Source organism: Aythya ferina, assembly GCF_964211825.1.
Source record: "Aythya ferina genome assembly, chromosome: Z".
Taxonomy (NCBI): Eukaryota; Metazoa; Chordata; class Aves; order Anseriformes; family Anatidae; genus Aythya; species Aythya ferina.
The window spans coordinates 5,409,292-5,428,413 of NC_140299.1; the positions used below are offsets into that span (position 1 = coordinate 5,409,292).

The 19,122-nt window shown below is 34.9% G+C and overlaps 1 protein-coding gene across 2 annotated transcripts in view; it reads right to left on the minus strand.

Annotated features, from left to right (window-relative positions):
- PIK3C3 (phosphatidylinositol 3-kinase catalytic subunit type 3) overlaps positions 1–19,122 on the minus strand; it is a 71,811-nt gene that overhangs the window by 14,296 nt on the left and 38,393 nt on the right. For both annotated transcript variants that reach the window (XM_084504287.1, XM_084504286.1), the window contains 3 exons: positions 17,037–17,111; positions 5,978–6,146; positions 2,066–2,156 (listed from right to left, as the gene is read on the minus strand). In XM_084504287.1, the coding sequence (XP_084360413.1) occupies positions 2,066–2,156; positions 5,978–6,146; positions 17,037–17,111 (335 nt within the window). The remainder of the gene's footprint in view (positions 1–2,065; positions 2,157–5,977; positions 6,147–17,036; positions 17,112–19,122) is intronic.

Below are 19,122 nucleotides of genomic sequence, written 5' to 3' on the forward strand. Positions count from 1 at the left end.
ATTTGGGATTATAAATTGCTGTCCTGTCAAAAAATTAGTTTATTAAAATAATTATACTTGGGGCAAAGGATTGAGAAGACTATGAAGTAAAAAAACATTTATGAACAAGCCAAACAGTTATCTTTCTGATAATACCGTATTGTGTTTGTTTTATTCTGTTTTCCTTTTTTAAGGAACAAGCACACTCTAAATGAATTTACAGAAGTTGTGACAGCGAAATCTGTTCTCTCAGTATATTATCTCTACCCATTTATAATTATTTTGCATGAAATTTGAAGGTCTTCACTCTTCCCCAACTAAACAACATTTTAAAGCGTGAAAGCAATCTGCATTCCGTATAACAAATACTTGACTCACTGACTCAGGTCTAGCTCTCAACATTTTCAAGCCTCTAAGATGAGAATAAATTTCATCAGGGTAAAAACTGCAGATCTCAAAGTTGCAGCATTGCCAGAGCTCAGTATGACAACAACTCTGTTGTATCTGACCTAAGTGACCTACCAGACAGCAAATAAACATACACTACTTTCATCAAAAAGGGGACTATTATTTATACTTAGTAATGAAATATAGAGGTAAGTACATTGATCTAATTCATATGCCTATGAACTTCCCTTCAGATTTTGCTTCTTTCTTCTACAATACACGTAGGTGTATTATCTCTGATTGGATATACTATAATCAGGCTTGAGATAAACGTGATTTTAGCTACTGTATATCAGTGAACTGTAACATACTTCTCAGCTGAAGAAAAGACTTGTTGGCTTTCAATTCTCTATCTTAATTTAATATTTTATATGAATTAATATTTCAAAACAAGGGAGGAAACTTCTATTAAGTACGAATTTTATAAGCATCTGAAACACTCAGACATTACTACAGTAAAAGCACCCTTTAAAAATATTTTAGAGAATTTGACATCCTACTATCATTTGCTACAAAAAAAATCTGCTCCTGGTATAATTCACAGGAGTGTTGTCCAAGATAAAATGTGATGCCAAGATACTAAGAAGAAAAACGTATGTTAATTGGCAATGGAAAACAAGGAGACCGAATTTGATTACAAAACAAAACAGACAAAAAAAACACACTATGTCATCATTTGCAGAAATGAAACAATGATTATATGAGCTCTTCTATATCAATTTGAAATTAGGAAACGCTAAACATAGATGTATATTCTTACATGCTAAAAGAAAAGCTTCGTTGGAGTCAATTCACTTACCTTCAAGAGAATTGCATTAGAATGTGAAGTATTAATTTAAATAATTGTGGATCTTTGCATTCATAGCTTATTGAAAACACTAAAGATCAGGTTGATCTTTAGAGAAAGTACAGAGCTTGAATCAGAAGTGAACTGAACTGATTTTCATTGGATTCACAGGCTCCACAAAGTCTTTTGTGGAATTAAAAGAGATAGCCCTTCGCTAGAAATCAGGTTATAAAAAAAGCCAACATTTGCCTAAAACGTAAGTGCAATGAAATTTATGGGAACATTTACCCGGTATTTTCAACGTCAACAGTAGGTGAAACACCAAATAGAGAAGAATGATTCAGGCTGGAGCAACAAGACAAAATCAGAATTAGGGGACACCTGTTAGTTTGTTTTCACAACAAAGATTTCCTAGTGAAGAAGTAAAAACAGTCTCAGTTACTGTTTTATAAAACTATATGTGACTGTTCCACCTAGTTTATAATCCTGCAATCTTTCATGATACAATTAGCGTTGACTGCTTCACCCATCAAAAGCTTTTCATTAAAGTATGATCACCGTTCTTAGCAGAATGTTGAAATATCACTTGGAACAGAGTGCTAGGGCAGACTAGGCATGGACTCCATGGGTGATCAAGATCAATTCTGCATATATGGATGAGCACACATACTAGGCAACTTCAAATGTATATTCCCGCCTTTAACCTCAGTGATTCTAGAAATCACTTAGACCTCATAGAACAAATGCAAGCCTCCTCAGGTCATTGGTTACACACAAGTCATCAGAAGTGACTGAAGATTTCATAATATGATGGTTTTGGTTAATTAAAGACAAGGAAAGCTTTCCTGTTACCTTTTTTACAGTCTTGTCAGGTTCAAGAGCAATATCTGGAATGTTGGCATCCACCATGAGGGAGAATAAGTTCAAGATCAAGTTGGAATACCTGAGTAGAAGAGCATATTAGATAAATACACTTTGTAAAATGTACGAAAGACAACGTTTTGTGAACAACTTCATATAAGAAATAAGATCAACTTGAGTTGGTAATGTTTCAGAGGAGATGCATACACACCACTTTATTTGGACATATTTAAGATATCCAGTAATATGAATGACAGTTTAAGCCTTGTCTTGAACTGCCAACACTGAACACAGACCATGCTTTTTTTTTATGTTGGATTTTTTTTTGTTGTTTTTTAAACAATCTTATAAAAATAGCACATATTTTAGAACAATGTTTATCCACAGACACACCAAATATAAACAGTTTCAAATACTGTAAGATTTAATGCCTTCTCCCACTCCTAGGAGACCAAGCATAAGCTTGGATATTGATTCAAAGGTTAACTTTATTAATTGGGTAACAGTTATATAGCGATATTATATATATTAGCATTCAAACAAATGAAGTCTTCACAATTAGAATTATTTTTCATGTTGCTGTGAGGGCTTTTGCCATAACAGGTTGACTATGAGTGGTTCAACCAGATCTAAGTCTGCAGTTGCTCAGTTAAGCTGCAGTAACTTTGGTAGTACAGACGTCAGTTATAACCATTTAAAGAGAAAAGACAGAGTAGTTTTAAGTTTTAATATGGTGTTGGTAGTACTTGCAAATCTTTTAAAGAACATAATTTTACCCTTGCAGGAAATTAGCTCTAAGTTGCTATTTGAAAGGATAATTTCCAAGCTGTTCAACATAAACTGAAACTTCCCTTACTCCCTTAAAAGAGAGACGGTTTTCTTTTAGAGACAAAGTAAGCAACCAGCTTCAAAATCTGAAATACTGCTTTTCGAAGACCCGCAGGAGCTTCTTTGATGATAGAAAAAGAATTCTTAGTAGTAAAATTTATTAGCAAACTTGTAAATGCATATAAATTGGCAATCATAATAGCATGAAATATTTTAACTACAGAAAATGACTCTTAGCCATACTCTACAAATATTTCTCAACAAAAATCTCTCTTGGAAAGCTTAATTCTACCAAAAACTATTGACACCTAGTAACAGGAACTAGCACTACCTAGAACATTTCAGTGTAAGATCCAACTCTTTAGAACACAACTATTTTAAACTGTTTGGACAGAAATCTTTTGTCTAATTTGTTTCAGCTGTTCTGCTTCACTTTCCCAAGGGCAAGGGGCTGGAATCTGGAAAATGTCTTTTAGACATTTTTTTAGACGATAAAAATTACACTACTATTTTGTTTCAAATCTGGCTACAAACTCTGGCAGTCGATAGCAATAGCAATTGCCAAGGACAGACTACTTTCTTCACTTTTCATGCTCCTAATAATAGCATTCAGATGTAAGCAACCTGAATTATGTAGCGAGAAATTGGGCAGAAAGAGAAGGGCTGGACAAACCAGAGACTGAACAAGATGTGTAACAGGGTGTGATAGACAAAGGGCAAGAGTGCAGAGACTGATGCTAACTCTCGATAAGGTCTTATGCAGGTGCATGGTATGCCATGGACAGGCAAAAAAAAAAAAATAGAACCAAAAAAAATAGAACCAAGAGCCAGAAGCAAGGGTGTATGCATACTGGTGCATACTGGCACCTGAGACACAGGGTGTCAAGATGCTCACAGCTGGTCCACAAACAACCCAAATTCACCCTAACATTAGACATTTTGTTGGAAAAATATCTTCAGGTGTTGATTCTAGATTCTTTTCTGACAGATCCTGCTGAAGAGTTGTAAACTGGGAATTCAAAAGGGACGGAAAGCTGACACACAATAGGACTTGAGCGTTTTTAAGTAAGCTCAACATGTATAAAAAAGGTGTAAAATGCTGCTATGCCACAAGTGAGGATACAGCTACAACCTGCCCTGCAGCACATTCAGCACACGTGGGCTGCTCCTTCATTACAGCATTGCTGACAAACACATACAACTGATCAGCGGTGTTCAAAAAAGTGGAAAGTCATCTCTCCCCAGGGGAAAAAACAAAAACAACACACCAACCACAAAAGTCCCTCAGCAATGATCATATGCAAAATTTCTTTCATCTAAAACTATGAACAAACTTTTTCCACTTATAAGTTGGAAATTGTTTTTGGTTTTGCTTTGCAACAGTATTCTACCAGGAACCCTGAAAGGCAGATTCAGCATTTGAAACATGCAGAACACTGTCTATACCCCAGGGAAATGAAGAACAAAACAGGAACTGATAGAGATAACAAATAGGGAATTTGCATTTCGATTTAGCAATTAGAAGTTATGATTTCACTGTACTTAGCCAGAAGTATCTGTGAACAGGTTGGCATCAATGTGCAGAACCGTTAGAGCTAAGACATTCCTCCTTTTTTTTTTTTCCTGACTCAATAAACAAGTAATCTTGATCATTTTTAATTTTAGCTGCTTAAAGTAATAGTTATTGTAATACCAGTATTATCCTATGCCTCCTCTGCTATCCTATGCCTTAAAGAGAGATCCAAAACCATTTAAAAATGTTTTCCTATAAACCTGAACAAATATTGGAGACATAATTACAACTATAGTCCCAGAATTAAAAATGAAGTTATCTTGATTTACAGTTCAGTTTTATACCAAAATGACTGCTGCACTCCACACTTGAATATCACCTCTGTAGCAAAACATTATGTAAACTAGTTAATGCAATGGATAATCCTTCACTGACATAACAGACCTGTTCACTGAAAAAAACTAAGTTTAAAAAACAAAAAAAGTATTACTTTTATAATACTGTATTTCTGATTTGTGAAGTTTTGAGAAAAATTCAGAACACTGAATATATATTGGCCTTCCTATTAGACTTCTCTGAAGTCAAACAATCTTTGCCACTAACATGCTATTGCTTTTTCATTCTACTGAAATGCTTTTAGTAAGTCTATAAAACAATGCCGTATTCTTTTTCTTCTTTTAACAAGGGAGAAACCACCTGTGACTTTTTCTGTTATCATTTAATATCATTGGCTATGTACTTTTCATATAGGTATTTTCACATTCTTTTAATATTTCTGTTTTATTTCATATATTTGAAGGTTTACATCGTGTGATCTAAAATGACGTTCTTTCATCTCCGGGGAAAATGTACTAAATCAGTCACAGTACACACCAAGAGTGTTTACATGCATTCTATGTTCAAACAGAAAGATGAGCTACACAGCTCAGAAAGCTGATGGAAAATTATATGGTCACTATAAAGGAATGAAACTGCTTCAAAATCTGAAGGTGTGATCAATTCCTCCATAAACAGAAATCTAAAGAGGCTTTAGCTGCCATTGTTCTGTCTATCTACAAAAGCTGCTAACATACTTGACGACCACACGCAGCAGCTAGTATTTGTTCTGTGGGACCTGCATCCAACTAAGCTTATATATACCATCTTCAAGGCAAAGAATTTGATTTTGATCATCACTCGTCTAAATTGGAGGAGGGTAAAGCAGCAAATTAATAATGATTTAGGGTTAAAAGGATACCAGTTTACTTGATCACCAGTAATCAGAGAACTTGCTTAAGGGCAAAAACACGTCCAAAAAAACAATTTAATACCCCCACAGAATTTATGAAAAAGGTATGTTATTAAACAAGTAAAACTGAGAACCTTAACTTAAAAGGCAATTATATTCAAGCTCCGCATTATACCAGTGTTTTAATGGTTTCCTTCCTTTGTTTTGTACAAACTCTTGTTTGAATTCTGAACATATACACAAGTTTTGAATTTTTAACAGGAATATCTTCCCTGATATATTCAATATTCTATTTTACTGAGGCTCTATTAACTTATCCAAATAGTTTTGTTACCTGCGGAGATGGAGAAAAGCTGTGTAGCACTGCTTACGGAACTCCTGGTACTGCTCACTCTGTGTGCCTCCCATACCTTCCACCATCTCCTTATTCAGCTTCATTGGGGGAGGTAGAGGCTTAGGGTCCCGACCCAGAATGTAACCAAAGTCAATGTGAAACAGTTTACCTACAGATGAAAGGCAAACATTTACCTCATTATTTCACATATCAAATTGCAAAAATACTCAAAAAAAAAAAAAAATTAAGTACAGTTTCCTGAAGATGCTAAATTGCTCTCAAGAAATACTATTCACTATTTTCTATGAGGCTTATAACTATAATTCATGTTTTCAGATATAAACTTGAAATTATAGACTTAAATAAAGCTGATTTCAAATTCACTCAAGAGTACTAACAAATAAGGTAAGGATTTTGTTTACTTTTTAAACATATGGAATATATTCATAAAGACTGAACCAATGTTCAAAATAAGTAGACATCAAATAGACATTAAGTGCTTAGTCATGTTATAGATACTACTACTTCTTTGCTCCTTCTTAAGAACTTCTTAACAAATCAAAGTGTTAATGCACATATTGCTTTTTTTCCTAGTATCCCATTTGGCTGCCCCAGTATACAATAAGTTATTTTAGTAATACATTATATTAACCAAAGGGAAAATAAGAATCATGATCTTAAAATCCTTTAAGAGTTGTCCGAGTACATACAAAATTTAACACCTCTGAAATATTTCTAGAAACATGTATTTCAATTGTATTTTGAATGCAATGTCTCAACATACTCCATTTGTACAAAAATGCATGAGTTACACCACTTGATCTCTACTTTTCCCTTCTCAGAGCAACTATGTTTGTAATGTTCCTGTCATTAACTTGACAAAAACTTACATACATCTCATTTCAAATGCACAAGGCAACTTTTGTTCCTATAAAGAGTTTGTGTATTTGCAAGATTGTCCATACTTCTTTGGAACATGTTCACTGTGTTCCTTTTTACTAGTGCCAAATCTTACGTGAGATGCAACATGGAGCAAAATAAAAAATTGAAACAGCAATTTCCAAAAAACAAAACAAAACAAAAAAAACCACTACAATATATTCATATGATAAAGATTAAGTATTATATGAACATGCAAACAGAAACAGTCATCAAAAGCCTAAGTGGTTCAATTCACAAACCCTACGAAGCCAGTTTTTAGGAATATTCTTGACTTACTAAATTGAAAATACTGACCATACAGAGAAAAAAAGGTGTTTGTGAATGTGTTTTGCAATCAAATTTTCAGTTTGATACTAAGCTTTTGAACTGCAGAATTTAAACAATAATAAAGCTGAATTAAAAAAAGAATTCAGTTCTGCCAATGTCCAAATGTGCATATAGAAGGTACATAAACGAAATTTCATAGAACCACCTAGCTTGGAGAAGACCTTCTAAATCATTGTATCCAACCGTCAGTCTGACCCTACTGAGTCCCATCACTTAACCATGTCCCTTACTATCATGACCATATCTTAAATATTTATCTCCAGGGACAGGAACTCCACCACTTGCATGGGCAACCTGTTCCAATTCTTGGCCACCCTCTCCATGACAGAAATTCTTCTTGATGTCTTTCCCCTGGCTCAACCTGTTACTGTTTCCTCATATCTTATCACTTGCCAACTGAGGAAAAGACACCCCCATTGATGCAACCTCCTTTCAGGTAGGTTGCAGAGAGTGAGGAGATCTTCCCTACACCTCCTGCTCTCTAAACTAAACAACCCCAATTCCCTCAGTCACTCCCCTATCTTGTTTTCTCGTCTCTTCAGCAGCTTCACTGCCCTTCTCTGCACACACTTGAGCCACTCAATATCCTTCTTCTAGTGGGGGGCCCAAAACTGAACATAATATTCAAGGTGCAGTCTTACCAGTGCTATGTACAAGGGGACATTGACTTCCCTACTTCTGCTGTCTGAAGGCAAGTGATTGCCTTTAGACAAAGGAAACACGTTCCTGAAGACCACATTAAGAAGGATTAGGAAATAAGTGCAAACAAGTGATGTGCATTTGAAATGTGAGGTAAGTTGAATTTTGCATCCAAAGCAGAGCTCTGCAGTAACATTAATAAATTTATTTTTAGATGACTAATTCATAGAAGAAAATGACGTGGATAAAATTAAATGTGGATATAAAAAAACTGAGAAACTTCTAAATAATAACTAGAAAATGGTTATCATGACCTATCTATTCCCAAATACCACAGAACATACCAAGTCTTGCTTCATCATTATGGAACTGAACTGCATTATAAACAGAGGTTTGTTTCCCTTCAGATGTTTTAACTTGCACTGTCTATATTCATTTTAATATTTTCATAAGTTTAGACACTCATCACTCTTGGAAAAAAAATTGGAACGTAGTATTTTTCAATTAGTCATCTCTCTGTCCATTTCATTGAATAATAGATGTTCTTTCATTGGAGAAGCTTGCTTGAAATCTGTCATAAGCACTCTTCAAGCCAAGAAACAAACTCCATCACAGTCAATTTTCTAAGAGAGATCACAAGGATGCTCAATAAGCAGACTAATTATTCACTAGTTGATAAATACAATCATTACTTGTTGCATATCTAATTGTGCTAAAGAATTTCCTTCAGTAATTTTTTTTCAAGCTGTTGCTGGTTACTCTTAGAGTTCACTTTTGTAAACTAAGTATTTTGAAGTAGACATTGATATATACAGACAAATTAGATGATAAAAGGTGTTTAATTAAAAAGTTTGGGGAGGGGTCTGTAACTTATTCAAACCTGTCATCATGAAGAATCAAAGGAGAACATTTGAATAAAACAATAACTTTCGTGGCAGTATTTTTTTCTAGTTTGCTCTAGAGATAAAGAATAATTAATAATGTAGCCTGGTAACTAAAATGTATCTAAATCATTCTAGAACAATAATACTTGAGTGATATACATAAACATACATTAGTTATCAAATACTTTTTTATATCTCAGTCCTAAAAACGAGTAAGCAAACTATAAGGTGGGACCATCCTCATTTAACATTACAGCTTCCCTAGCTATACTCAAAATTTAGCGGATTTTTAGGCTGACTCAAAACATATGTCAAACGCTTTAACTTGAATACAGTAAATATATTTAATACTTTTCAAATGCATGTACTAAACACAGACACTATTCATTTTCATTTGGAAAGTTCAAGATCAATTAAATCATCATACCAAATTACAAAATAAAGACAGAATGCTCCCTTGATATTAGCCTGAAGCTGCTACTATGCTAAAGAAAAGACTGACCAGCCAGCTGGAGGGAACACTGCTGTTTCAGGGCTTTCTACAAAGAAACTTGACTTATGCTGTCCTTGAGGACATAACTAAAATTGGAACAAATGAAGAACAATCTCATTTTGAACAAATTAAATTGGTAGTATAATATAATATTGAAAATTAGGTGGAACTTACATTATTAATGTTAATAAATAATAAACTTATCAAGATACTTTTAATGACTTGATTTTTTTAATACTAAGATAAAAGGTTGCAAGTATCTCAAGTGATCATCTAAAGCAAAATTTGTATCAGGGCATGACAACCAGCATCTCACTTTCAAGATGATTAATGATTGAGATAGCTCAGCTGCATTCTTGGATATTTTTAGCATTTTTTAATCCCAAGTTGATGATGTTGAGGATAGTGTTTTTTCCTATGGCACTCTACTGAAAATGTCACTTGTTATATCTCATAAAGGTGACCTATACAAAAACATGTTATGAAAATACAGTGTGTGGGAGATGCTACTTCCTTGTATTATACAGACAGCAAAGAACATATCAGGTAAAGATGCAATAAAAAATAAATCGGAAACCAAAACAAAGAGTGCAGATTTAACCAAAACCTGCTAAAATAATAAATAGCAACAGGAAGAGAAGGACAAAAACAGGAACTTGAACTCTCCAGCTGTACATAATCTGGAACAGCAGCTTCGTGCGAGCTTCAAACAAAATATCACCGTAGTTGGTTTGCATGGCAAGGTTTTGGTAGCAGGGGACATAGGTGTGGCTTCTGTGAGAAGGATCTAGAAGCTGCCCCATGTAAGGTAAGGGCCCTACTGTTGGCCAGAGCTGAGCCAGTAAGTGATGTTGTTTGCCTCTTTGAGAGCATATTTAAGACAGGGGAAAAAAAGGCTGCGCCACACAGGAGCTGGTTGAGTGAGAGAAGTGAGAAACAGCCTTACAGGCGCCAAGGTCAAGAAGACACCAAGAAGGAGGGGGAGAGGTGCTCCAGGCACGCAGCAGCAGTTCCCCTGCGGCCTGTGGAAAGGCCTCTGGTGGAGCAGGCTGTGCTCCTGCAGCCCATGGGTCCCATGGAGCAGATCTCCACGCTGCAGCCCGTGGAGAGGAACCCATGCAGGAGCAGGGGGGCTGGGCAGCTGCTGCCCATGCTGGAGTAGTTTGCTCCTGGAGGATGGACCTGTAACATACATGTCATTCCTGTTACACACCTGCAATGAAGGATGCAAAAGCTACTAGTAACTTAGTTTGTCAGCTTAGTCATGATCCTTCTCCAAGATCTGATCTCCTCAAAAACACAACATTCAACATTCAAGATTTGTCAGCCTCAGATGTGACAACTTTTTCTTAAAAAAAGAAATAAAATAAAATAAAAATAAAAATATTGCAAGTAATCACATCTGGAAAAAAATTCTACAGGAGAAATCAGCATCATATCTAGGCAACTATTGAGTGAAGTTTTTTGATTATCAAATGTCACACAACAAAATTTATGACATCTTCAACTGAAGGTTCTTTAAAGTTACATATATGGTTTCTTACCAACCAACTTTTCTCATCTGAATTTAGAGGATTATTCTTAAAATTGTATTTCACTGAATGGTTAAGGTTGGAAAGGATCTTGTGGAGGCCACCTGGTCCAATTCTACTGCAGGTCCACCTAGAGCTGCCTGTCCAGGATCATGTCCAGATGACTTCTGAATATGTCAAAGGATGAAGACTCCACTGTGTAGCCTGTACTAGGGCTCTCGTCCCCCTCACTATTTCATACCGCAAGATTTCACACCACATGTATTTATATACAGTTATCATAAATCTTGCCAGTATTAGCCCAGTTGTGAAATCTGTGCAACACATTGCTTTTCTGAAGGCTTTTAAATTCCATGTTTCAAAACCAAACATTTTCCTCCTTCAATTTACAGTTAGTGCCATAACACACGTACACCTCGATCTTTTATCATCATGTTTTTACTCTGGCTTATAATCCATCTTCTTCAGAGTTATTACATCTTAATTTGAGAAGGCTTTAAATTATTAGCCATGCTTATAATTAAAGACAAAAACAGATTACAAATACTAATTTACTACTGTTCCTGAGTAACTTCTAAAACCCAACCCCCCTACCTGAGTGATTTTTTTTTTTTTTAAACAGAAATAATTTAAGAAAATGAATGAAACATTTGGTCCTGAGTCACTTTCGTTTTTGTACATCTAGATATAAAGGCCGTGTATTTCTAGTATCTATATACTGAAAGCTATTTAGAAATTTGAGTTCCTTTAAAAAATACAGGACTTTAGGCACTTGAGAAAACTACACATACGGATTTAGGAAACGCATTAAGAGAGAAGTACGCCTGAAATTCTTGCTGTATTTTAATTCCTGCCATATTTTGAGGTTAGAAGCAGGAGTACATGTAGGTACCTACATATAGTCTACATATAGTCAAGTTACACAGCTTTGTGCAAACATTTCTGACTTTGAAAGCGTCTCACTTGTCAGAAGTCTTAAGGACAACATTAGCATCCTTTTAGAAGTGGGAAAGACTGTGGAACAACTTCAAGTAAACTCAGATCTTAAAAAATAGTGCCCTAACCATTCTCCACTCCCCTGCTCAAGGATTTTTACTTTTACTGCAAAAACTCAAGTAAAAAGCAAGAAAAGGCAGTTACTGATTGGAAAAGAATCTGATATTTCCAGAAATATGCAATTATAACTGCACAGACAAAATTGAGTTCAAAACTTAAGAGCTAATATAGTTGTATATTTTAAACTTTTTTTTTTTTTTTTTTTTTTTTTAATTTTACAAGGTTGACTGTCTTTTCCATATGTTCAGTACCAGGTGTTCGGTAGAAAAATGGAGGACAGGCCCTTGGGGAGCTCAAGGGAATGGCAAACATATAATGATCCCCTGACCAGCAGTCAGGCCATAAGAGATCTGAAAGTCAGTTTTAGTTCCTTCCAGCCTTGAGACTGAAGAGAACTTTGATTAAGTGAAACGTGAACTTATGGAGACTAAAAATTGATACCTGGTGCTTGCATTAGGCAATAAAAAAATCGGACTGCAGCTGGGAAAGCTGTTTTTTCCATCTTTTACTGCTAATATCTAGACTCTAATGCAGGAAAAAGTTCCTATATAGCAGCACAGAAATTGTTTTATTTCTCTGGAGTACTATTAGGAAAAGCTACTAACAGCCTGCACACAACTCCAAAATCCTTAAACAAAAGGCAAAGCAAATTAGACGCAACTATTAAAAACTGCCACCAGTCTTATTCTATTTTAACAGGCAAGCAAGCCTCAAGTTATCCCAAAATTATCTGTTCCCACTACTGGGAAAGAGAAATCAAGTTCTGAATTTCAGTGTACTTTCTGTAAACAGCCATCATTATTATTTTAATGTGGTTCATGCAGAAAAAATACCATTTAGTGACTACTTTAACTGAATTCCTATTTTAAATACGAACAGGATAAAAACACCTCTGATGGAAATAGTTGGGGAGACAGGGTTATTTCCTGGATTTCCCAGCAATTTCTGGTGTCACCATCAAAATATCTCCTTCACTAATAGAGCAATGCCATAGTGAAAAAAATACCAGAATGCATAATTTTTCATTAGTAATCACATCTTCTAACTTTTCTAAAACTGTGCAAAAATAGGAGAAAATAGTATGAGCTGTTAAGGACTTATTTAGGATACAGATTTTAACTCAATATGCTGGTAGAAAAGCAAGTTGTAGATAAACTTTATTATCATCATCCATATAATGGATAAGGGCACAGCTTGTGCTAAGCATTTTAATATCCTTCCCCTAAGCTGTCCATTATCAAAATATATTCTTATGCTATGCCTACATACAGAGAAGATATCAGGTATATATTTTTATATAGGTAATACCTTTAAGTGGAAAAAAATCAGCAGTTCAACGGGTAAATATATATTCTCTTTAGAACGCATCACAGAAATGGGTGTTACACAGAGAAATCTAAAGAATAATATTATGTCTTAGTGTTCTGCTTTTTTTTAAAAAAGATGATCCCCTATGAAGATCACCAATATTTATATTCATATTTAAAAATTTAATTGCTTTTTACATGCTATTGGAGTTGGTGACATTAATAAAGGTATTTAGCAAAGTACTTATCTAAAAATTAATGCTGAAGGAGTGTTTGACTCCTTTTTTTTTTTTTCATTGTTGTCATCTTCAAACCTGCTTCTGCACAGATGTTATTATCTGAAAAGCACTGAGTGCACTATCTTGCATATGGAAATGTTCAGATGTTCGCTGTCTTACCTTGCAACTCTTTCTGAGATTTAACTTTTTATTTTAAACATTACTCACAGATAAGGATGTTTTGCCTTCTTTCTAGAAGAGAAGCATCTCTTTCCAAACTAAATACTACTGCTGCCTGTGAAGTAAAATGGCCCAGCATCTACAAATCTTAATACTTTTTTTTTTTAATTGATATGAAAAAGCCATCATATTTCTAGAATCAGAGGCAAGGAGTCATAAAAGATGATGGAATTTTTTTCAATTAGGTGACAGACATTCTCACCCTTCAGTGCAAAAGAGTTTGAGTGGGGAATAATTTGTTTTTATGAACTTCAGTATCTGTTGCTCAATATTTAAATTATACCATATCTGTTATAAACATAACCACCTACATAATAAAAGATGATGCAACAATTTTACTGGAATGAGTCCAACACATACAGATACAACAACCAAACTGAAACTCAGACAAACAGGTAGGTACAACAAATGTAATGATATACTTTATTAAACAAAAATTATGTGAACCCCAAACTGGGACTCTGTCTTTTACTCTTAGAAACTTCAATTTTTTAAGCGTAGTTAAGAAATGACCACATATATGAATCCTATCATTCATTAAGAAAGTTCTTCTAGCTTAGATTCTTCTAGATAAATTAACTTTTTCATTATAACTCAATGAAATTTTCAGTAGCAAGAAACAGAAACCTTGGTAACAAGTCTATGCAGTGGTTGAAACATATGAATTTCTCTTGGTAGCTTAACAAAGTCTCTTAAAATATGACCAACATAAACCTCTCTTGGTATGTTACAGAACGTAGGTAGCAGATGAAAAGGATGTCATACTTAGAATTTACCGTGGATGTGTGCTGCCCTCTGCTGTTCTGTTTAAATTTTTCAACAATGCCAAACAGCCATGGTTTGGTTACTTTTTAAACACAATATACACATTCCCTCAAACTAACAGACTAATTACAACTCTGAGTATCCAAACAGTGCCTGCTAGAGAAAATGCTTTATATTATCCTTTGACAAGTAATAGGGACCTCTCAAGAGATATTTTTAAATGTCCACTTGGACAATCCCAAGCAGATAAGGAGAAATACATTTGATTTAGGTGTTTGTTCCCCCACGAGTTTAGATCAAGATCTTCCACTGGAATGAAGGCCAGATGTTTAATTTTCACCTATTCCTTACATAGAATGCTGACTCACATTAATACATGACTCACATTAATACATACTTCAGGCCTACTGTAAACTAACAAAATATTATGTTTCTCTTTTCCACAAATAAGATTTTTGTTATTTACACATTTTTCCTTCAAGAAATTATTTACTGTATTATAAAAGCAATTTCTAACTCTTCTTCATGAGGAAATTAAGGTATTCAAGGTGTCATAACACCTACACAAGTATCCAAAATATTTGCTAAGAGTTTCTGGACTTTATCCAGCTAGAAACAATAATTATTTTAATTTCTCTTTAACCCAAGGCATTATAGCTTGATGTTCAATTGATACAAGTCATCCAAGACTTTTTCTCAATACTCCCAGTGTTCAATTAGAGGAATTCTAGAAGATGACCTGATAAATGAAGCCAAGTTAGCTAGAATTCCACCTGCCAAACAATCTATGATGTCCAGCATTTTTATTTCACTCCTCAGGAAAACAAACATTCCTAACTGCCAAGTATATTATAAACAAAAAGCTGTAAGAAAATAGATGCTGATTGTCTAAATGGTTTCATTGTCACTTGCAATTAAGCTGCTAATTGCTTTCATGGAAAAGTTTCCTTATAGATCGAACATTTCATTTTTTGTTGTTTTTTTTTACTGTTTTTTTGTTTTGTTTTTGTTTAAACCTCTCCCACTCTCTGAAAAATGAAACGTTTAACTTCAAATTAAACATTTTTTTATACTTAAAAAAACACACAAAGCACAATTCAACTTCAAATAAGCACAGAATTCCTTCTGAGTTGTTGAATTATGTTAGCTAGAAAAAATGTATTAAAATATTTTTTAAACTAAGTTATTGATTTAGAATTACTATAATTATTCATTCTACCTGGTCCATTTTTAATACACATAATGCAACAAAAATGGCATTAAAAAGTTAAACAAGGTAGGGAGGGAGAATCAAAACACTTACCTCCTATTTTCAATTTTTGAGATACATAAGGTTTGCTACAAAGGACATTTGAATAAATGGCAACCTTTTTTATTTTCACTCCTTCAACCATGAATTTGTAATAAGTAGAGCACTCTGTCTAGTTCCTATCATTTTACAGAAAGCTGGAGAGAAAAAAATAAAATAATTCTGCTTGAGCAGAACAGTCTAGTCCATCAGGCTGATGAAACACTTGGATTTTTGTTGTATAGTGGCTTGGTTTCATCAAAAACACAAAATACACAAGTAGGAGAAAATGCCAAACTGAACCTTGTTCTGACAGGTCTTAAGTGGCATTCCCAGTTTTGGGATGCATCATATTTGTAATTTTTTAGAAAAACATGCAGACCTGGAAAGCTCACAGAATCAATTTTGTTAAAAGAAAGTCCAGTCTGAGACAGAAATTAGCAAGGAACTCTCACTGAAGTCATCAAGATTATACCCAATTCCATAGGACTACTAACAATACTTGTCTAAATATCTACTGTATTTTGAACAGTGTACCTAAAATTATTAAAATACTTCCACTTAATAGATCTTGAAATTGCTTTCTGACACCATGTTAGAAAAACAACTAAATAGGAATGTAACAATTTAGAAAATTGTTTGATAAATAAAATTAGGAAACTTGGACTTATTACTTTACAAATACTTATTATGGCATCCTTTTTCCAGCTTTCAACAAGTTCTGAAAAAAAAAACAACCCAGAAAGAATGATTTTTACCGAAGTTTCAGATGACAGTGACAGGTTTCATGATCTTAAGGAAACGCAGTCAAATTTTACCCTGTAGTATGTCTGTAACACTTTCAAAAAAGGTCAGCATCACTCAAGAAAAAAACTTGTGCTTAACAAAAATAACTTGCAAGTCCAGCTTTCATGCATCTAAGAAGTGTGACAGTAGAACACATGGCTGTAAAATAAGCCAAGTGAAACCTACACAAAAATCCAGTGCTTATAAACATTCCTGAGTTTAGGTAAACTTAGGACTTCCATTACCTACAGATGCATAAATGGCTGTTACACAGACATCAATACCACATATTGGTTGTGTTATCTCTTGCCCCATTTGATTATAGTGCACTTTATCTACTTGCTTTCTTATTCTTCAACTACCATTTCACACTACTAACAGTTTAAATCTAAACTTTGATTCACTGAATCAAATATTACCTCAGATGAGCCAATATATCTTTACATTTAGAATACAAGAATATTCTACAGTACTCAATGGGCTGTATCTGCAAGCAAAATGGAGCCAACACATTTGAATGTTACCGACACACTTGAAATTAAACAACTGCTGTTATAAAATTATACTGCTAAAAATAATTACCTGTTTTTGTTAGCAAAAGATTATCCAGATGTCTGTCTCCAACTCCAAGGATGTAAGTAATTACACAATAACCAGCTGTAACAAGTAAATTGTAAACATCAATACAAGTACCTTTCCTGGAAAGAGCAACAAGTTCCACACAATTAACAACAGCATATAATGTTATCTTAATTCTTGTTCACAAGTAATAAGTATGCCACAGAGGCTGGGAAAGTGGGAATGAATAATCAAGATTATCAGCAGTATTACTTTGCGTTCATCATAAATTAAAACTCTGGAATATATTTGGTACTGCCTAGATTCAGCTTTTACTACCCTATTATACACCTAACAGGAATATAAAAAACACTTCTGTTCAATATTAGGATTAAGCTACTTCAAAGTAAGATGAGGTATTTTGATCAAAATAAATCATAGAATCATAAAATATCCCGAGTTGGAGGGGACCTATAAGGATCATCAAGTCCAACTCCTGGCACCACACAGGTTTGCCCAGAAGCTTAGACCATATGACTAAGTGCACAGTCCAAACGCTTCTTAAATTCAGACAGGCTTGGTGCCGTGAATACGTCCCTTGGGAGCCTGTTCCAGTGTGCGACCACCCTCTTGGTGAAGAACATCTACCTGAGGTCCAGCCTAAACCTCCCCTGCCTCAGCTTGACACCATTCCCGCAGGTCCCATCACTGGTGATTAAGGAGAATAGGTCAGCGCCTGCCCCTCCACTCCCCATCATGAGGAAGCTGTGGACCACAATGAGGTCTCCTCTCAGACTCCTCTTCTCCAGGCTGAACTGGACAAGTGACCTCAGCCGCTCCTCGCATGTCTTCCCCCCTAGGCCCTTCACCATCTTCATCACCCTCCTCTGGAGGCTCTCCAACAGTTTAATGTCCTTTTTGTACTGTGGTGCACACAGTACTCGAGGTGAGGCCGCACCAGTGCAGAGTAGAGGGACAATCACTTCCCTCAACCGACTAACAATGCCATGCTAACATACACATTTTGAACACTAGATACTTACAAAACTCATGAACAAGCGTTAGACATCGATGTGAATTTGAATGGGTATGTATTTACAAGCTAAGCAGTAAGGCAGAAGGTGGTAAGTTAAAACTAATGCAAACTGTTACATTTCTTTCACCCACTAACCAGAAAGGTTTAAATAAGTTTTAAGGATTGCACTGTCAGAAAGAAAAGCAAAGCAGAAAATGTGGTACAGCAACAACTGAATGACTTTTTGATAGGATAAAGCTTTTTAATTTAATGGACAGCAAATGCAATGTTTTAACGTCAGCATCAGTTTACTGAAGAAACACACGACTACAACCTCCATGAAAAAGATGACTTTTTACAAAAACGAATTGAACTTTTCTACTTCAAATACTGATGATTCATTACTTTACATCTCCCCGGATGATGAATATCCCATGACGTGGAGGAAACAAAGGTAGGATTTATTTTTTTTGCTAGAAAGAAGAATGTCCTTAACTTATAATAACCTTCAAGGAGAAGGAAAGAGGTCTGACGAAAGAAATAGTGTGTCACATGTCTGACTCAAAAGTACTCTTTTCACTAGACAATGCCATTCCCTTTCAAGGGCTATGAAGACTCCTTGAGCACAACGGAAAACATAAGCAAAATAATTTTACAATGCTCACAAAAGGCACTAAATGGAAAGAAAATCCTAGCTCTCATGTTCCTTTATCACAAAAATCTATGCATGGATGCTAATGACCAGGAAAAATTATGACCTCTAATTCCACCCTGAAACCTACAAGAAACATGAACTGGTACGTTGTTGAAGTCATGACAAATGAAAGATTAGCTTTTCACTTATTAGAATCTGACAACTAGAAATGAAAATTTAATAGTAATAACAAGAAGGATTCATCTCCAGATTAAGGCACAAAGTAAACATATAGCCATCTAAATATCAAACATAAATTGCTATTACAGTCAGTTGAGAAATATCTGACGCTTAGTCGAATCTTGACCAATTCAAACCTACCCTAATGCTGACACTGAACATGACTGGTCTGCTGAATAAGTGTTAGAGCTCAATAGCGACATTAATAAGATCTACAACAG